Source organism: Mya arenaria, chromosome 15 (assembly GCF_026914265.1).
Source record: "Mya arenaria isolate MELC-2E11 chromosome 15, ASM2691426v1".
NCBI lineage: Eukaryota > Metazoa > Mollusca > Bivalvia > Myida > Myidae > Mya > Mya arenaria.
The window spans coordinates 53848151-53871014 of NC_069136.1; the positions used below are offsets into that span (position 1 = coordinate 53848151).

General features: G+C 33.8%; 1 protein-coding gene across 21 annotated transcripts in view; it reads right to left on the minus strand.

Annotated features, from left to right (window-relative positions):
• The window catches only part of LOC128219795 (muscleblind-like protein 1), a 122850-nt gene that overhangs the window by 36755 nt on the left and 63231 nt on the right, over nucleotides 1-22864 (minus strand). For all 21 annotated transcript variants that reach the window (XM_052927822.1, XM_052927810.1, XM_052927825.1 and 18 more), the window contains one exon: nucleotides 1037-1210. In XM_052927822.1, the coding sequence (XP_052783782.1) occupies nucleotides 1037-1210 (174 nt within the window). The remainder of the gene's footprint in view (nucleotides 1-1036; nucleotides 1211-22864) is intronic.

Below are 22864 nucleotides of genomic sequence, written 5' to 3' on the forward strand. Positions count from 1 at the left end.
AAAAGTCTGCTCATGTTTATACATTTAAAACAGCTATAGTTCTGTCTTCAAACCCAAGTACAGGAAAAGTCTGCTCATGTTTATACATTTAAAACAGCTATAGTTCTGTCTTCAAACCCAAGTACAGGAAAAGTCTGCTCATGTTTATACATTTAAAACAGCTATAGTTCTGTCTTCAAACCTGTTCAATGTAACATGAAAATCAGATATATTGTTTTATTTAATTAAATTTTGTTGATTTAGTGAAAAGCTAATTAATTCAATTGTAAGTGCCAGTATCCTCATTGTGTTGTGTTGTTTAATTTTACTTTCATTAACTCAATAGTATGAAGGTAGCAGCCAACAATTCTGCGAAATATCATTTCAATACAACTTTTTACAAAACAATGTTAATTCCATCATACCCTATCCTGTATGAAGGGCCATTAAATTCAAGATGGAGACTTAAAACAGTATCGAACTTTGACACCAAACTTGTGCCTGTTTTCAGTTGATTTTTAGAAAGTTTTGCACTACTATAACAACTAGATGAAAACCTAAATTGGTGTCATCTTCAGCACAAGTTACCATGATATTTACTGGGGGAATCCTTACAAATTATGACAAAGAAATATATAACTCCTATAAAGGCATTGTTAACGAGACAAAAAGTGGCATCATTTTAGGTCAAAAGAAATATATGTGTTGCTATTTAAGTTTCAGCTTACATAATTGTTAATTTTACAAGACAAAATATTTGCAGATGGACTTAAATTTCATGATCGATATTGTTCTTATATAAAGAGGAAAAAGATCTGAACATTTAGGAAAAACGTAAGATTTCAAACCATATTTACTTGCAACAAACTTTTCTATTTGGTTGCACTGCTGTTTAAACTGTCCATGGTCACATAAAGTAATGTAAGTACTTAACCGATAGCTTAAAGGCACCATATTTAGCATAATTATGTTCCCAGCGTGAGAGTTTGGTGACTGACTCCCAGGACACTGCCTTCCCTACCCTATCCTACATTGAGGCCTCAAGGAAGGTACTCACCACAGGTATCAGCCCCGCCGACATGAGGCCCTGATTGAGGGCAGCCTGTTGGGCAGCTTGAAGTTGGAGGTTCTTCAAGATCAGGTTGTTACGCCCATTCTGTAGCAGCTGCTCTCTCAGATGCTGTGGAGGGTGCAGATATTTACACGGGGGCTCCTTTCGCTGACATTTACCCTGCAAATACACAAAGCGATCAGGGTTAGGACTATGTACCTTGCATACGTATACATCAAAATATTTTTAGGTCAGGACTTTTTCACCAACCAATAAACCATTCATCAAGACTTACAACTTATCAATCTCACATACAAAACTAGCTATTTTGATTTGCTGATTTGAATTAAAATTAGACAAGAGTGGTTTCAAGAAAAAATTACTGCACCCACAACCCAAGGTATAAAATTTATACCCGAGCATTTAAGTGCTAGTGTATAATTCCAATCACAAGAGTAGTGTGTGACATAACTTGTGTCTTATACCATGTTGTCAAGGACAACATTCAATAACTAGAATGCGATATATTTGTAAATTTGTAATTTATCCTCATGCCGGTTTAAATGAACCCTGCCTACTTGTTGCCATTCTGATCAAGAAGTTAATGAAACTTGGTACAAGGACTATCCATACACCATGTAAAGACACAGACAGTTTATATGTCAAAGAGAACATGTGAGCAATAATAAAAGATTATCCTGCTGCTTCAAAGATGTACACAAGAAATTCCCCATTCCTAAACAATCCATCAATCAATCAATAAATCAATCGATCAATAAGTATTAATGCCTGCAACCAAAACCATCCAATAAAGTGGCCAATTGATTTCAAGTTCAATTTGCAATTTTCCGACCTTAAAATAGTAAGCTCTATCTCATGAAGTTGACTGAGACAATAGACCTTTCCTGGATATGGTTTCCAGACCATGAGGGATTATTTTTCAAGCATATCCTGGTGTTGCGTGTTTAGGACATTAATTGTTATTGCTGCCAAATAAGGCATCAGATCACTAAGATCCAAGAAAATGGTCTCACTCCAGCTCGTTTAAAAAATCTGATATTTCTTACCTTTCAAAGATGGTAATCAATTTTTATTTTTATTTGTTTGTGCAATCTTCTGCGTGGATTGCAATACTATTACGACTCTCTAACTTATTTTTTTATTTTTTTGTTTTGTAAAATAACCCATTTCCAACTGAAATTTATAAATTACAAAATAATATTACTATTTATGCCATTTACACAACCTAGAACATGTAAACCATGAAAAATCTTTTTAAAGAAATCATTATTGATCAACCTGGAATTTACAGAAAATATTCCAAAATGCAAGAGAACTCTTTTATAAGAAATGTGCCATCCCTTCAGATCAATAAGATTGAAAAGCTTAAAACCAATTTCCATCCTCGTCTAGACAGCATGCAAATTGAAGGGGACCTGGCTGTATCAAATGGTGGGGAACTATCAAATGGCATCAAATGGCGGAGAAAGCAACAGTTTCATTTAGGAGATGCATACTTTTTATGCAGTCATTCTTACAGTCTCTACAAGGGAAAGAAAAAATCACTTGAAAGGATTAGAGGTTAAAAAATTACATCAGAACTTCTGTCTACACTTGAGGTGTCAGAAATCGATGACATTTTTAAGCAGGAAAATGTAATTTTCTGAGATCAGACAACCTGATTGTGGCTCCGGCAGATGTACTTTAGTTGTCCAGAAAGCAGATTAAATTTTATTTCTTCATATATCTGTCTATATGGTTATGTTTTCAGATTGTTCTCTATCATATTACACTGTATTGAAGACATTATGCTGGCATTCCAATATTCAACCATTTTGATTGAAAAAACACTTGTCCAAAAACTTTCTCGCATTGAAGATAGTTTTGTTTCACGAAATAATTACATTTCTCAGAGAGGTAGTGGGGAAATGCATCACGCTCATTTTAGGAATCCTTCAAGGGCTTGAAAAATGCAGTCTTTCTCCCTGCATGTTTACTCATTAGCTGCAAAAAAGTACAATTCCCTTCTTGCGGCCATAAATCATCCCCGACAGTTGAAAACCAGCATCATATGCCTAAGATTACAACTCTAGATATTTATTTCAAGCGATAGGCATTTTTGTCTACATTTTTTGCAGGAGCCATGTAACATTACGTGAGTTGCATCTGTCTAGGGTCGTCAAACTGTTAATTATGGAATTCTTAGCTACAGGGCTTATCAGACAAAGAATTGTTGAGGCCCTCATTCCAAGGTATGCTTACATTATCATTTCAATTGAAAGTGACAAGTAATTGATGATTTTTTGCCTTCCGTACCATAACTAATAGGTTCCCAGAAAAGGCTAAGCCAACCAAGGTAATATATTTACAAGTGAGCATAAGAATCACCCTCAGAAGAGGGAAATGTTGCAAAAGATTGGAACTTCCATGGTGGCATTCATCTCAATAATACTGCAAAACCCTTGCTTACTATGACAAATATTCCACCATCAGCTTTTATTCAAATGGAAGTTGACAAAGCTGTATAAATCGAGGTTACCTACTAAAACATCTCAAGAAATGTTCCAGATTCCACTAATTGAAGTTAGTCACCATAAAGGTAGAACAGAATGCCCGAAGAAAACAATGAATAAAATGTCGGGACAAACATACAACAGAAATATGCGTCAAACCTCATTTCTGTTGTGTATTATTCTATAAGCTTTTTGTCAACAATTTGGGCACAAAACATCAGCAATGTCACTCACAGTCAATTAAACAAAGTATGCATATCATATAAAAAGGCTTGTGCCATAAATCTACGCTGAACTGGTTTATTGTCCTGGATTCTAAGAAATAATTCTTATAATAGTAATCCTTGAAGGGACAGAATTATCTCAACAAGTTTTTTGCAATCAGATGGGACCTGACCCAATTTTGAATGCTATATACTAAATGCTTTTGTTTCATATAATAATCTTTCCAATATATAGTTTTCAAGTTCTGGCAAATCATTATTAAGTATTTGCACCATGATGACAATCACCCTAACAACTAATAAACACTTAAGGACCGCCCTTTTTATCAACAATCATATCATAAGACCAATTTTTTGAATAAGTAACAAATCTCAAATAGTTACTTTATATATTTTAAAACAAATTGTAGAGCGACTATAAATTAATTGCTAAATTGTCATTCCCGCCTGGCCCCTCTTTTTTCCGCCGCCATTAAAATGACCTACCTACTGTGTTGATGTATTACGATCGTGTTCGTGATTCTTCTCAAACACATTTATAATCCCTTTTGCAATAATAAAGAGCATGAACACATATTCAACGGTGAAACAGTCATTTTAGAGAAATAAAATGTCATCCCCCGAACGCATTTAAAACAAAATGGATGAAAATCTAGCAATTAATTTATACTGGCCCTAGACTTTTAATTCAATTTGTAACTGAAACACAGCCTTTAATTGAAATCTTGATCATACGATATTTTTTCATGCTCTTAAGTTAAAGTACGGGCCTCTCGTGCTATAGCAGTTAAAGCACATCAGCATTTTTTTCTTCTAAGACCAGACAAAGTAATAACTGCATGCACAGAACTGATATGTGCCCGCTATCAAAATGATCTCCAATTCAATGCATTTGCAGGAAGAAGATAATTACTTCCATAAAATATCAAGGACCATTAGGGTATGTCTTCTATGGCACCTCAATTTACAATATATGGGTCTCCAAAGAGTTCAGGAACCATACTATATGGAATAAAAACTCCCCAGTAAATGGATACTGCATGGCACATTGCAGCGCATAAAAAATAAAGTATGACTTAATATGTTTTTCATCTCATAATGTTTATAAGCATATTAGAATTAATGGAAAAATAATGCAAGGCTCGCCATTAAGGGAAATTTCCCTTCCTGTAAAATTATGGTCCTCGCGTCTTGTTGTTTTTTTGTAATTATGACATATTGGCTGGAATATGACAAGTTTGAGGATTTTTTGTTCATCATTATGGAACTAAAGAGTTATATCTGATGGTAAAAGACAGACAGAGACCTAAACATTGTCTGCAATTGACTTTTAGTTCAATGTTTTCACTTTCAAATTTGAGGATGAATTAGCTTTATCAAGGCCATGAATGTCAAGGCCAGGTTAAGGTTATCTCACCTGATTGTGAAAACAGCAGAAAGCTTACTATGAATCACTCTTGAGGCTGTCTCCTGGGTAGAAACCAAATGAGTGTCCTTTTTGTGTGAGAAAGAACCCATTATCACAGTGGTTAAACGTTATGAACCCACAACGTCTTTAGTGAGATGTTCATGGACACCTTAAACCACTCACACCCTAGTGGGGATTAAATAACCCACAACCTCTTTGGGTCTGGTGGGGTTTAAACCTACAGCCTCTTGAGTGAGAGGTGGACATCTTAAACCACTCTCACCAAGTAGGGGATTTAACCCACAACCTCTAGGATGAGAGGTGGATGCCTTAAACCACTCTTGACCTGGTATGGAATAAATTCACAATCTCTTGGTGGAGTGGACACCTTAAACCACTCTTACCCTGGTGGGGAATAAACCTACAATGTCCTGGGTAAGAGGTGGACACCTTAAACCACTCTCCCCATAGTGGGGATTAAACCCGAAACCGCTTGGGTAAGAGGTGGATACCTTTACCACTAGACCACTCCAACCCTTTAAGAACATCTAAGAAAGCACTAGAACTATTGGCCACATACTCTAGAAGGACAAATTCATGTTGTTTTCCAACTGGATAATATTAAACTAGGAAACACCTAGAGTGATCAGGCTAGTATTGAAGAGCATATCAACATTAATAATTTTGTCCAGAATTAGAACAAAATGTCAGACATAAGAATTAGGTTAAAATTGTTTTTTTTGTTTCTGGCAGTCTGAACCATATCCCAAAATATTGAATCAAAGACCTGGCTGGCATTACAATCCCATTATTCACAGAATAATTTACAATTTATAAGACATTAATTTTCAGAAAAGCAGCGCATTAGCCAAAACTAACATACCATGTTTAAGATTATCTTCTCAAAAACAAAATATCACATCTGAAGCTTATTGGAGAGTTTAAAGATAGAATTCCATGAGTAATTTCATGACTGGTTAATTCATTAAAACTACAAGCAAAAACTAAAACAAACCCAACAAAAGCTGTAAGATTTATGGTTTTATCAGGGAATTCAATTTAAAACACAGCAAAAACATGGCCAATTCGGAAACAAAATCGGCTTCCTCAAATCATTCCAAGATGCACAACTGTATTAATGCAACAACATTTATCATGAAAACTAATTTTCTGGAGCTCAGGGTACAAAATGATTCAAACGTAATTATGATATCATCTGATATATTTTCAGAAATTTGTAATCATAACTTTTATCTGCCTAAATCTCAAAATAAATTATTCCAAGCACTTCATTAACTTGAGAATGTTTTTTTTTCTTTCAACGTGGAAAAATGCAAGTTTTGATTTCATGGTTGAAAGTGTTGATAACCTGTTTTTGTTATCAATTTGATTTTCACAAAAACTTTCTTCTACGAAAATGTTGGAAAAAAATACCGATGCTCTTTGACAGATCAATTTTCAAAGTTAAACATGTTTTCAAACAATTATTTTTAACAACAGTTTGTTGATTATAATAACCAAGGGCCATATTTAATAAGCAACTTAGATTGAACTTAAAATTAAGTTTAGAAATAAACAACTTAGATTGAACTTAAAATTAAGATTAGAAATAAACAACTTAGATTGAACTTAAAATTGAGTTTAGAAATAAACAACTTAGATTGAACTTAAAATTAAGATTAGAAATAAACAACTTAGATTGAACTTAAAATTAAGTTTAGAAATAAATAACTTGGATTGAACTTAAAATTAAGTTTAGAAATAAACAACTTAGAAAATAAACTTAAAATTAAGGTTAGAAATAAACAACTTAGATTGAGCTTAAAATTAAGATTAGAAATAAACAACTTAGATTGAACTTAAAATTAGGTTTAGAAATAAATAACTTGGATTGAACTTAAAATTAAGTTTAGAAATAAACAACTTAGAAAATAAACTTAGAATTAAGGTTAGAAATAAACAACTTAGATTGAGCTTAAAATTAAGATTAGAAATAAACAACTTAGTTTCGCTGAACTTAAAATAAAGATTAGAAATAAACAACTTAGATTGAACTTAAAATTAACATTAGAAACTAACCGTTTTGATTGGCCTGTATATTTAGCTGACCAATAGGCTGAATGGAATCACTGAGGCATGTCTAAGGATAAGGTTTAAAGATCAATATTGAATATTGGCCCAGAACTCACAATCATTTATGTTATTATTATCATACTTAATCCATTTAAAGGTTTTCGCTGAAAATAAATCATTTCTCTATTATACCCACTGGAGTGACAACAGAAAGGATGGTCCGGAGTTTGAGATAAAAAGAAATGAATAATTTAGACCATTATCTCCATCATTAAGCATCTTAATCAATCATTCTCCCACTGGCTAAACATTTATAAGGCTTCCTTGAAGACACACATTTATATAGGCATGAAATAAAAGTCCTAAATCCAGCGTTCTACATTTTATCAGTGGAATAATTGACACATTTGAATACATTGTTGGCACATAAGTACAACACAATAACATTTATAAGTAAAAAAAATGATGTTTAAATTCTAGTAAATTAGTTAATTATCAGTAAAAAAAATACCACAACCAAGAAACTCATTTGTAGCTTAAAAAAATCTACCACAACTCTCAGAATCAATTGTTTCTGCCATTTGTTATGTCCTCACGATTCTTCGAGATAAGAAACATGACAAATGACTATCATTACATTTAACCTTTCGTGACATTTATCATCACAAAGAATTTCTTCTAGTACAAACTTTTACTGGAACAGTTTGTTGCCAATCATGTAGTTTAAATTGGTTGGCCTTCTAAACCCTTCATTTGGAAAATGTATCCCTGTTGCACTTAGATTTTGTTTTTGCCATAGCTTGCTCCCCTCCCCTCCCCCCCAAAAAAAACACAATCGAGAGCTGCAGTACACAAGGGGCTTTACTTAACAAACATTAAAGTCAGAGTTATGGACATTGCTAAACCTTGTGTGTTTTGTTCCTTCGTTCTAACATGTCAACCAAGTTTCATTTGAATACCTTGAACGGATTTCAAGTTATGGTCAAAGTTTTTGCACATTTGTATATTCAAAAAAAAAAATTATGCCAGCATGCTCTTATCATTTAGTCACGAACACTTATAAGTTCTTCTATTTTCAGACAAAATTGGAGCCTCTTGCTTCACCACAGGTTGTTAAACTCTTACAGTGCAACAATTACCGAACAGCAAGACACCATCTTAATTGAGGTTCAGCAAGAAATGTAATTACTTCTCCAAGATGGTAAGCCAACTTTTTCTACAAATATCTGTACTTTTGTCAGAGACAAAATAATAGTGTTTAGTTGTAAAGAAGAAAAATGTGCCAAAAGAAAGGAACACAATCAATCAGGATTACGAATCGAATCGGAAATGGATTAATTTCAGAATACCTTAACCAAGTTATATCTGTTGCCGTATTGGAATAACAATTGGTCTCTGAACTGAGTTAATTCTTTACCAAATAAAACAATGTTTAGTTTCCAAATACTACAAGTTTTTTAATTCAGTATATAAGTAGCCCCTTTCACGCTATCCATGAAGAATTTTAATTATCCAGTGGCCAGGAATTAGATACTCAGCAGGCATTTAAAGACACCTGCTTGGAATACAAGATTAATCATAACAATTACAGAAAAATAAACAAATATTTGTTCCACAAACAATTCCAGGAAGGAAAGAAATAAAAACCAAAAGCAGACAGACCTTGTAGGAAATCATGTAGGAAATAAATTGTAGCCACCAGGTGCGTATGATAGACGGCTATCATGTGTTTATTAACCTGTATAAACATGGCTGCCCTTACAGGCTCGCCAACATGATTAGCCTTTATTACCAGAATCTGGTTTCCAAACTAACAGTCAGAGTAATTTAATTACCAATAATACAGGAATGGAGGGAATACATAGAGAATGGTATGTGTCCTGAAACAAGAGCCCCTGAACATGTAATGAAATGCATTAGGGTGGAAAGGCCAGATTATTTTTATCTAAAGAAAAAGTGTCATGTTTAAATTCTAGTGTGGTTTCCCACAATGTTCAAATATTTATCACAAATGTTGATTTTTTGTCATATAAAAATCCCTCAGGTGGGCTGATACAAACTGTCAGGTAGGTGGGGATGCAAATTGACAAAAAAAAATGTCTGGCCTAAATGTAAGTTCTTAGGAGGTTATCCTTATACACCTGCCATGGGTGAAATTGTGTACAGAAGAAATAAATATTTCTCATTGAAAGAAATTGAAAATGGAATTTGATATATATTTCTAAGGCATGTAAAAACAAATAGATTATTGGTTCTAGAGGCCAATGCTCTAAGAAATATAAATATTATTCATGAAATATTCATAGAGTCTTTCCTAAGTACTCATAGAGAGTCTTTCATAAGTATTCATAGAGAGTCTTTCCTAAGTATTCATAGAGTCTTTCCTAAGTATTCATAGTCTTTCTTTGTATTCATAGAGAGTCTTTACTAAGTATTCATAGATGTCTTTCCTAAGTGTTCATAGAGTCTTTCCAAAGTATTCATAGAGAGTCTATCCTAAGTATTCATTGAGTCTTCCCTAAGTATTCATAGAGTCTTCCCTAAGTATTCATAGAGAGTCTTTCCTAAGTATTCATAGAATCTTCCCTAAGTATTCATAGAGTCTTTCCTAAGTATTCATAGAGTCTTCCCGAAGTATTCATAGAGTCTTCCCTAAGTATTCATAGAGTCTTTCCTAGGTGTTCATAGTGTCTTCCCTAAGTATTCATAGAGTCCTTCCTAAGTATTCATAGAGTGCTTCGCCACGGGTAACAGTATTTCCCTCATGTTGACAATATGTACTGTCACACTGGAAGCAATGCAATATTTATATAGTATTGTTATTTGCGCTTTTCCAATGATGATTCTTTAAAGAATCCTGTATGCATGTATAGAAGAATGCATTTTAAAATGCAAGTTGATTCCCAGTTGATTTAAATTTATGTTACTAATTAGCATGCTCACTGATGGTTAAAACTCATCAGTGGTAACAAGGGACCAGGCCATATAAACTGTACAATTCAGCTAGTAAATTTTTCATAACCTCAACATTAAAGCTATCAAATAGATAACAACAAATACATTACAAATAATTTTCAGGATAGAATCATTACCCAAATGCATTGTCTGATACATTAATGGAAATATGAGACTAGACTCTATTAATATTTTAACACTTTGTAAAAAACAATGGCTCCATTTATTGGCAATGGGAAGCAATTATATGTCACAAACAGTCAAAGAACAAAACATTACTATTCATTGTCATCAGACAAAGAATTTTATCAACTAATAAATTCAGATTGATATAATACTAACCCTAACCCCAGAAAGCATTTTTTTAGTAAACACCAAAGTGTTAGTTAATTCATTTTTTCACTCATTTTATATCATTTATAAATGCATGCAATTATGTACATTCAGATGAAAAATGGTTGTCTAAAAATGGAGCTCCTAGATTAGAGCATTATTTGACATCAAATCCTTGCTTTAAAGAAGAGAAAAACATTACAAATGCTACATGTATTAACATACAATTTTCACAAGAAAGTTACTTCCTTCCCATATATCATTAACATCATTAACTTTCAACAAGACAATAGTGACTATTTCCCTGCACTGATAAGCCTTCATCTGGCTGGGAGACACACACACCTGGATATTGGGGCTGACAGGGAAAGGTACACTGTACAACCAGCTCCATGTTGGTGCTGGGCTTATCAGTCGGCAGTCTTCAAATGACTGTCATGTCATATTCAGATTGATAGCAAGATTGGAACGGTAGTTCACAGTAGCTAGTCCAAGGTCAACTGAGTATACATCAGGTACCATAATTCCAGAAAAAAATGGACTGGAATTCAGACATGTTTGCTGGTTTTGTGATAAGACAATGGAATTACTGCTAATTGATATATAATGGGCTGTAATTTAGTTATTACCAAATTTTTGACAACCTTTTCCTCAACTTACAAAGGTCAAGGTCATAAAAAATAGTAATACATTGCTTGTCTGAGAATCTTGAACATAACTCTTGCATGTTAGTTACAGTAATTTAGGCAACTTCTGATGTAGACTTTAAATAATGAGAACCATTGGACATCCTTACAGAAGTTTATTACATTATGCAAAATTCCATTTCCATCAAAAAAAGAATAACATTTTCCATAGGGCAACACACAGTCTGGTTTACAAATAGTACCCCTCATCAATCCTTCACATTTCATGACAAGCAAACCAGTCTGACTTCATAATTGGACCTTTATTATCCAGCGTAGCAATCTGCAGAATGGTAATTGGAGTAGTGTAGGGCCAGTCGTCAAATATATTTACAGCCCCTTATAAAGCCAAGAAAACTTGATCGCCTAATAAAACACTTGTACTGCCGTAATTCCATATAGTTCTGTCTTAATTTGGTTTCTTAAGTTTCCGTCTCCCACTCTGTTGATCTTTGATTGGTATTGAACGGTCTAAAAGAGTAGAGATTCCAAACAATATAAGAGATATGAATACACGATCTCGACAAAATTGTCAGAAACTCAGTGCACTAGCTCTGTCCAAAAACATGTTTTCAAACGTTATTTAGCTATCATTTCTTGCTAACAGCTACTTAATATAAGGTGCTGAAAATAATATTGTCCTCTTTAAACATACTGATTTTATAATTTCATGATGATCATTAATTTTCCTGACTCTTTAATTTTAGTGCCATGTTTAAATCATTTATTTCACTAAAATTGTCTTTTACTCCTTATGGAAATTTAAAATCATTTGAAATAGAGTTTCACTTCAACTTTATTTAATCCACAGCGATCTGAAGAAATATTTACATTAATTTATGCTAAGTTACTTTTGTTGGCAGGTTGTTGTGCAGGGTATGGTCTTGTGATGTTAGGGAACACAAAAGAAACACAGAGAAAACCTCATCCAGCTTTGTGACCACCAACCAAACTCACATGTGCCCAAAATTGATTTTATGCACTGGCTACATAACTTTCTAACCCTGTTGGCTCAAACTTCTCCTTAGCTAATTAACTGTATGTTATTTACTGGTTTCTTTATACTTAAGGTAAGCGTTCCCATTTGGCTCGATGTATTTTCCCCGCTCCCTGTGAGTCCAAGCCAACAGGGTTCCCCTCTTTATTAACTGGAACAATTATATTCTTCCAGAGTTCTTTCTCTGCAATTAGTACCATTTTATAGAATTGGAGGTTTTTGTCATCTGTGTTCAAGATCATAAATAAATTGTTGCCATGACGATAATTCATTTCTTGTATCTTAGCTGTAACCTGACCTAAATGTTGTGAGATCATGATAAAGCATACTGTATTCAGTAAGTATGATATAAATGACTAAATTCCAGACTTCAAAATATTTTAGAAAGAAAGCAATTCCCCAACAAATTCTTCAGATTATTCATCATTACAGCCATAACAACGAATTCCGTTCACCATAACTCTCCTTTCTTTCTCAGCATCAGTAGTATCTTATTTCTACAGATTAATCAATAAAGTAAATATTTTCGCAACAGCTCAGACATTTTGATGCAATTGTGATGCAGAAGTCTTAAATATCAAAAGCTATAAGACACTGCTGCCTAGGATAAAAAATTTCCTCTACTGACATAATGAATCAGACATTTATATCTAGCAGAGAAAAACGCTAAATGGTTGTAAGTCATTTCATGTTTATAAGGAGTTACAAATGTTTTGCTGTGAGCCTCGACCTGGTCCCTGTAGACAGAAAATTTCCATGTTGGCATATTTGAAGATTTTGCTAAAATTACAAAATGTCTACCCTCAACTCCCTGTAGTATTATAACAATGATGATGAAAAATATTGAATCTGGCACTTATGATTTTACTGTCTAAGGCTGGGTTTCTCTAAGGTCAGGCAATATTGACAGTGAATTTATATTCCTTTAAAGGGTTAATATTCTGATAAAGGAACTGAGAGTATACACATTGTTTTCGCAGTCTAAGATTCACAAGTGACCATAATGTATCAGTCAATTCTAACCACGGCCCCCCCAGGTCCGGAGAATAGCGGGGACTTTGACTTTCAGTACAGCCAAGCCCGGGTAACATCCCCGCCCTGCAGGCCAAACTGATGGTAAAATCCCCTCTAAATGCCCCCACACCCCAGGGAACCTAGGAAAGGCCCATTCCCCTCTATATTTGGCGCGAAGAGAAAACCACCGCATTCACCCAGCACTGCAGAGCACCTCGGAAGGTAAAAACAAGGCCCATATCCCCTGCTATTCCTGGTACACCCCCAGACCTGGGGGGCCGTGGTAACAATTGACTGGTGCATAATTCCAGGATATTTGTGAGGCCCAAAAGAATATTGATTACATTACCCCATTGACCCCTATTGAGCCTCTAATGTGAAGTAAGTGCATGGAAAAATGCAGCTAATCCATTTGTTTGCCTTGTTATACATCAATTTATAGTTACAACATGAGATTATTCTTTTTATATATTTTTTTTTAAATTTGAATATAAAAAAGTAAATTAGTTAAATAAAGAATATATAATTTAAAACCATCGTAACAAATAACCATTGTATTATGTTCGTAAACCTTCAGAGTTTAATTTTACTTCATGTTATTCAAGTTACATATTTAAATTATATATAAATATAAATAAGTCTAGAATTCATCATTAACTCCGATATTGTTGACTTTGCCGGTGAAATATAAGACTTACAAAATAAAAGTCTAACATATGACTTAAGCAATATATTTCTATTTGCCAACAATAAATGCCACAATCTTTCTCCAACATGACTCACACCAGCGCAAAATAAAACATAAAAATTTAAGACTTTTTCAAGGCCCAAAATTGAAACCTGAAACCCCGTATCCGAGCAATGGAATTTTTTTGCCTTTCCAATATGACTGTTTTAATGGAGTACAGATGCAGATGACACTGCATGTTGCCAGTTCTAATGAAAGCAGCACTTTAAATAGCAAATGTGTAGGATGCTCTCCGTGTATTTTTTTAAATTAATACTTTTCCAAGCCTCATTCTCAGCGATATAAAATGGCTGTTGCATTAATGGCCTTCCTAGGATTTAATTTCCATTTGTTTAAGGAATGTTTGATTTAAAAGCCCTTATCAAGAATAAACTATTTCAAACATTTTTTGTTATGGCCACTATGAACCACTGCTTAATTCTGTAAGAAAATACCAATCATCTAATAGATTTTAACACCCACATTTACAAGAATGAATGTGACTAAAATACATATCCATTTTCATTATTACAAAAAAACACTTAAAAAACCAACCTGATGCATATTGGGATCCATTGTATTCTCAGCAGTAGCACACAAACTGGCAGAAAATTGGCCAAAAAAATAACCAAACTCAACACTACAAATCCAAATTACTAGCGGTCAACTAACCAACTCGACTAAAACTGACCACAGATCACAAATTCTACCCTCTATAAATATATAAAACCATAAACAGCCGAATTGGGGTATACAGTCTGTGTAATACTTATCTAAGTACATAATAGCTTATCATAAACTAATACAGCATGCAAATAAACCCCAGTGATTCTATAGTAGAGGACGGCAGTTATCAGCCCTGACCGCTTTCTATACCCAAAGATTAGGTGAATTAGGTCCCTCCCTCAATGGGGCACCTTATACCGGAGCTGGGAATTATTTTTTTTTGAGTGCAATTTCTTTCAATTCATGTTTTATGCCTTTCCCCTTTAAAAACGTAGACCATTTAACTTCATATGAATTTCATTTTAAAGGGAGATAACTAGCTGATAAAAAATATTATTTAACAAAAGAAAAAAAAGGAAAAATCAGTATGGCAACCTCTTTTCTCTATCTTATTTTTGGTTTTATTTAAATTGTCGCTTTAAAATAAATACAAGTGAATTTGAATACCTCTTTTCAAAAAGAGATATCTATCCTTTATTACATTTGTCTAATGTGCATGACAATGTTTCCGTATTAATTCGTAATTAAATTTTACAGTCACGTTCAACTACTTGATGGGGTATCAAAAATTTATTTTAAACCTTCTGTAACATTTATACTGATAAGCCTTTCAAACACAATGAAATATCTATTTTTACAAACTGCCTTAAAGATACAAAATCACATCTTATTAAATTTCTTAATGAAACAGTCTCAAGTCTACAACGCAATCATAACAAGGAGCAAAATTTAAACAATCTTCAGCCCCTACCAGGGCCTCATATTTAAAGGTGATAAGTCCATTATCAGTTAAAGTCTTCAAGATTTGCAAACAGGATCATTACTCTGGCCAAAAGACCTGATAACCTATCAGGCTAGGTTTCCAAGATTTTCTGTTCAAATTTATTCAACATCTATGTTTTATTTTCCGCATTGTTCGTTCTGATAGTTTATCAGCACATTTGTATCAAAACCTTATCTTAAAAGTGGGTAACAAGTGCTATGAAAGTTTTATGGCCAACTTAAAATAAATCCCAAATAGTGGAGCAAACCCTAATGCTCTGTGGAGCAAACCCTAATGCTCTGTGGAGCAAACCCTAATGCTCTGTGGAGCAAACCCTAATGCTCTGTGGAGCAAACCCTAATGCTTTGTGGAGCTTACTCTTATGCTCTGCGGAGCAAACCCCAATGCTCCCTGGAGCAAACCCCAAGAACCCCAATGCTCTGTGGAGCAAACCCCAATGCTCCATGGAGCGAACCCCAATGCTCCTAGGAGCGAACCCCAATGCTCTTAGGAGCAAACCCTAATGCCCGTCTGTTGTTTCTTTATATCAGAAAAGGGACACAGCTCAACCATAGTTAGTTATGGACCTTGCTATACACGTGCATATAGTCTCTGGCAACATGTGGACCATTAGTTTCATTTGAATATCTTGAATGTTTTTGGGTTATGGCTGGAGGGTATACATTTTGCTTGACGCAATGACACTGGTGATGCTGACAAGGCCCACACCAAGGTATTCACAATACCTTCATATTTTTATCAAAAAACAACAACACACCAGATGAGCTGCAAACAGCAGCATGAAACACTGCCATATTTAGATGACCTTAATAGTACAGAACCTAGTTTGTTTTTGCCTCTTGAAGGAAAGAAATACATTTGTCATGCATACATGATACAACATCAACTGGTGATCCATTTCACAGCCTGTCAGTGTTAAAACCAATTTTTAAGAAAAACACACAATATTTTTTTAACACTTTCCATGAAAAAATAACAGACGTTGGTGACATCTTAGACAAGACAAAAATACTCGGCAGGCTTCTTGGCTCCACAATGTTATTTAAACTGTCTTTTACATTTATTTTTCCAGGATGTTTTAATGGATGTCACTTACAGGCTAACAAATTCAGAAACATGGCGGCATCTTAAATCATAATAAAAATATTTTTTAAGCAACAAAACATGGTGGAAAATGCTTTAATGAGCAAATGATTAAAGATTACGACATAATTGCAGGTTTTCAAGAAACATCGTTCGTTATAATGCCATTAAGTTTACACAAAACAAAAATTAAATACACAAAAGGTTTTTTCCCCTCTTTTTGGGGGGTTAATTTGTTTACAATAAATGACTTTATCGTGGAATTAGTCTGGTTGGAAACCTCAAAATTATTAAATCCAACAATTCTGACAATTTGAATGTCTGGAAAGACCAAGTTAGTTACATATTCCTCAGAGACATCTTGGCAAGCTTTCATAGGATTATGGTCTTATTTGAAATAATGTGCAGAAAATATTTTCATTATTTAGGGATAATATTTTATACCAGTGAGTCAAGCCATTTCCATTCTACCTGTAGAAGTCAATTTCTCCATAATATTGTAATCTTAACCATTTAACTATCAATATAACCATTTAATCAGAATTTTATAACAATGGATCAGACTTAATTTGTTTAAATCTATTTTCATTGCTAAAACTGGCAAATGCATTTTTTTAATTAATTTAATATTCTACCATCCCAGGCTTTGACATGATTAAGTAAAACTATAGGATTTAAGCTTTAAGCCTTAGCCATGGGGATGTTAAAGGGACTAGACACCAGATGGTCCAGAAAATCACCAAATGCAGTATTTACTCAAAAAAAAAGCCTTAATTGTCAATACCAGCTAGTAGGAAATGATAATACATCACTTTACATGATTCAAAGAATATTTTGTTCTTGTCTCAGCTTTAAAAACAGCGCATAATGGTTTCAAAGTTAATAGTGTGTATATTTAGCATGTGAAAGTCACATGATTAGTACAGATACATATACCAACACTATTTTTAAATAAACTGGTATTTATGTGGAAGACAATTGCAGTAAATTTCGATTTAGAAAAATACACAAAAACTGCAAAAGATACATGTGTCATAAGCGATGTGATATATCAGTAAGTAATATTCAATGCATTGTACACAGCGATATCAATTCTATGTTAGTTTCTGACATTTTTTACTTGCAATTGTATCATCTGGTGTCTAGTCCCTTTAAAGTTATACACGTAACATAATGTATAGTTTCTGTAAAAACATATTTGAAGTATAAGAAATAAACATGTATATAAATGCTATAGGAGACTGTTTAATTCTATCAGGTGTTCAATACCCCCTCAATTAAACATAATACTTTTGTGTTCCCAAAATTTAACAAAAACATACTCTACTTTTAAATGCAAACATTTCTAAGTAATTATATGGTAAATCATTCTTTACTCTAACAAAAGTAGTTAATGAAAGATTTATCAATTTTGTCAACAAAGCATTTCCTTTATACCAGACTATATCAATATTAATAATTGATCTAAGTCAATAAAAGCTTGGTTTACAAGACCAAAAATAAACATTCTACCAGTCTACAAAACCAGTCAAGGTTAAGGGTCAGTAGCAGCCAATCAGAGTGTTAGCCTCAGTAAACATGGCTGTCAAATGTGACAGCATATCCTTATTTGCACACTACAGGTTAAATAACATCATGCAGAGAGAGTTTTATTTGCTAATCTGCAAATCCGATTTTTAGCTAATTTTAGGCAACTTTGGATGCGGCGCCATGACAAATAATAAAAAAAAATGGATTAAGGAAGCTAATTTGTAAAGTTTTGTCCTTGATGAAGTTTTGTCCTTGATGAAGACAACAATCGCATATATTCATTTTTTTACTAAATTTAGATAATTATATTACAAATTGATTTCCAATATATAATTAAGCGCAAAAAATGACTCACTTCCTTAAAACTAAAAACCTCTTAAATCGTATTCTAAAAAACATTGCAAACAATTAGATGAAGATTTTTCTCGCCTGAGTGCCATGGAAATGACAAGTATTTCCGCCTTTTTAATGTTGCACTTTAAAATGCTCAACATCGAGTAAGATAACACGAGAGGCCACTTAAGAGAAATGCATAAGGTTTGGATTTCCCTTTTCATGAATTTTGCAAAAAGTGACATGTGTTTTAAATCTGACATCATAGACGAATAGTAAACAGAAACTTAAAGTTCCCACACGAACTGCCAAAGTGCATACAAATAAATGTTATAGCCCTTGAAAATAGGATCGGCATCATAGTTACATAATGCTAGCCAGCTAAATTTAGAAATTATCGTATATCCAAATTTGAGTAACAATCAGGTGCCTGGCAGATTGAACAGAATATGAAACATACAGTAATATAAGTGATTCTGAATGCTTTTCTCCCAAATGACCTTGACAATCTTGCACTAGAAAAAGTGTAATCATATTAAAAAAACAATACCTGGACATATCTAGCACTCAAGATTATGGAGACAAAACAACTGATAAGATAAGATACAGTGCAGACTCTACAATTGAAGACACAATTTTGATAAAAGAGCTGAAGACACAATGCAGACTAGATTGTTTAATACCCACTGCAGACAAGTCAGTTGAAGCCACAGTTGTGTATAAGACAAGATGCGGATAAGAAAGTTGTGGATGCAGTGCAGACTAAACAGTTGAAGGCACAATACAGACTCTAGACAGTTGAAGGCACAATTCAGACTAGACAGTTGAAGGCACAATACAGACTAGACAGTTGAAGGCACAATACAGACTAGACAGTTGAAGGCACAATACAGACTAGACAGTTGAAGGCACAATACAGACTAGACAGTTGAAGGCACAATTCAGACTAGACAGTTGAAGGCACAATACAGACTAGACAGTTGAAGGCACAGTGAAGATAAGACAATTGATGATACAGTTGAAGGCACAATACAGACTAGACAGTTGAAGGCACAATAAAGACTAGACAGTTGAAGGCACAGTGAAGATAAGACAGTTGATGATACAGTTGAAGACACAATGCAGACAATACAGTTTAAGAAGCAATGCAGGAAATACGGTTGAAGACATAATGCAGGCAAGACAGTCGAAAACACAATACAGCCAATACAGGTAATGAAACAATGAAACAGATAGTTCATGGCAAACTGCAGAGAGAACAGTTAAGGATGCAGTGCAGATAAGACAGTTGAAGAAGCAAGACAGACTAAACAGTTGAAGACATAATGCTGACAACACAGTTGAAGATGCATTGTAGACCAGACAGTTCTGAGTAATAAAGATGAATGCACAATGCAGACAAGACAGTTGAAGATGCAATGCAGACAAGACAGTTGAAGATGCAATGCAGACAAGACAGTTGAAGATGCAATGCAGACAAGACAGTTGAAGATGCAATGCAGACAAGACAGTTGAAGATGCAATGCAGACAAGACAGTTGATGACAGTGACACCTGTGTCAACCAAGGGAAGTAAAAAAAACACATATCAGTAACAGGCAGATGCCTCAGACAAGAACACTAAAATGGAAATTCCAAATGCTTAAAAGCATCTTCAACCAGAATTTGTTTAGCAAATTCAATAAGCCACATAACTACAAGGCTGTCACAAACACCAGAAATAAAAGCATTCCAAGGTCCAGCAAAATTAGGAAAGCAATCTTGAGGAGAATAGGGAGCATAATGAACAATGATGCAGTCTTCTCAGACATTCATATTTAATTAGGAGAGCAGTAGCACTTCAAAGGCATTGTTTTGAGAAGAATTTGATATATAACCTACCAGTAATGAGCTTATAGACACTTGAATACATAGTTTATGGGAACCATTTCTTCCTATAATGCTTTTTTCAATGTCATAAACAAACATTCAGCAGTATGATGGTAATACTTTGTAATATAACACAGGTTTCTTGAGTGAAAGTCAAGGTTGGCTAGAATGTGATGCAAATGAAGTTACTAAGAAGTGTTCAGAAATGCACAGACAGTTAACTTTTATTGGTATCGTCCTTGGGCACCATGCCTTCCGATACCTGTTCCAAGGCAGTTCCAAACATTTTAGTACCACAGCTCCTGCTGACAGTCTTGCGTAGCTCTACATCTGCACAGTAGGTTCGCACCTGCACATTACTTCTCAAAACTACATTGTTTTGACTCTTAAAATACAATTAACCTACATTTCACGCCAATAAAATTGCAGATGATAAGGCAATCATTAAGTACTAGGCTTAATCTTTAGGAATTTTAACTTTTGCATGTGTTAACAGGTCCCCATAATGCCACTCATCCGCTACAAACGCCCTGTGTCAGATTTTGCTATGCTCACTCCTTCTGTACTTAATTATTAAGATTTTACTTCATGTCATCTAACTTAAAATTACATAGAGGTGTAGCAACACACTCTTGTAACACTTGATTAAAACTGTCGTTAAAGCTGGAGTATGGCCCAGAAATCAATAGCAGGGAAGGCCTACACATGTTTTGGGTCAAGCTTTGTTCCCAGTTGATGACATTGCTATACATAGTGAAACTGTCCCCAATATTGTTACTTAAAATGTTGATGCCATGTTATAACGACTCACATGTAATTTATGAGTCAATTTAAGTTAAAGATACTTCAAAAGTTGAATTGAAGAATGTCAAATGTTAAGGAAGTTATCATTTTAAGATACTCTGTTTTACAAACTGAATGCAAGGTCCTCCTGATACGAATTAAAAACTTCCTACTACAAGCAGGCATTGATTGGATCCAAGATAGAAGAGCGATATATTACCTCTAAACAAAGTTCCCCCTGTACAATTTTTCTGTTACTATAAAGGTTTGCCAGTTTACTATAAACTGAGCAAACAGCTATAAACAAATTTCATCAAGTGTTATGACTATGCCATATATATGATAATATACCATGATCCCAGGAGAAACAATGATCCATGGGCTTGTGTGCATGTTGGAAATATTAACCTATGGAGTACTCATTGAGAAGCTGATTTTTTAAGCAAGTCCACATGTTACCACTTCAATGTACTAGAACGTCTTCCAATAAAACAATTACATGTTATAAAGTTGTAATGATAATAAAACCCTCATGAAACTACATGAATTTTTGTGGTCATAACATATTGGAGAAAAGAAATGAAGTAAATGGATCTTGAAAATAATCCACCAGACTGGCTATCTTCTTAACAAAAGAAATCAAATATCCCTCATTTTATATAACACTCAGATGTAACAATAAGTAAGTGTTTAAAATTCCTCTGCAGAAAACTAATATTACTTTCCCTTAAAAGTGCAATGGAATTTCTAATCCCAAGGGGGGGCGAATTACAAGATTTGACTCAATTATTCAATGGAATTTTAATCCCAAGGGAGGTAACTTATATTTGAGGAAGTTATTAAATGGAAATTTTAATCTCAAGGGAGGCAACTTAAATTTGTCTCAATACTTCAAGTGCAATTTTAATCCAAAGGGAGGCAATTAATATTTGTTTCTATTATGTAATAGTTAGAACATATTATGTCAATTCTTAATGATTTAAGATTAAGGCTTTGAGCTAACAGCCCATTTTTAGTCAAAGATTTTAAGCAAGCGGACCATTTTTAGTCATCAAGATTTTGAGCATGTGGACAATTCTTAGTCATTAAGATTTCACACAATATGTTTTAACTGACTTCGATTAAAAACGTGTTTTCTACAAGCGGGGAACCATATTAAATTGTCATGTCTGTCAAAGTCTTAATGATGAAGCATGATACTTCTTGCTGGCTGGTTATAGGCCATCTCACTGGCTGGAAATGTAGGTCTTAACTCATTGTTTTAATATGTGACAGACTGTTACACAATTGATCAGTCTTTGTTTCTATTTATTTCTTTTTAATTATGTAAAATGTCAATCATATCGATCCAGACATTCAATTTAATGGCTGTTTTAAATTATTAATCGTCTACAATGGAAATTGTCATTTAATTGCACATTTGAAGTTTCTAATGGATTGATTTGTATCAAAGGCACTAAAATACCATTATCATATTGATATTTTTACATTATAAATTAACATTGGCTACAAAGAAATGCGATATAATGAATTTTTGATCATTGTTTGGAATACAATTTGCAAATGTCTGAATATTAATATACAACTTCTTACAAAAATGACAGGATTTTTTTATCATTAAAATACTATAAATCAATGTTTAAAAGTACAGGTAAAATTTATTTACGTCACAATGATCATAGACAAACATTTATCATAAGCTCTGCAGAGCGTTTAGTGACAAATGTATGCAGAGTTTTAAAATCTGCTATAATGTATACATGTGATTAAGAGAATCATTTACCAAACCTTGGAAAC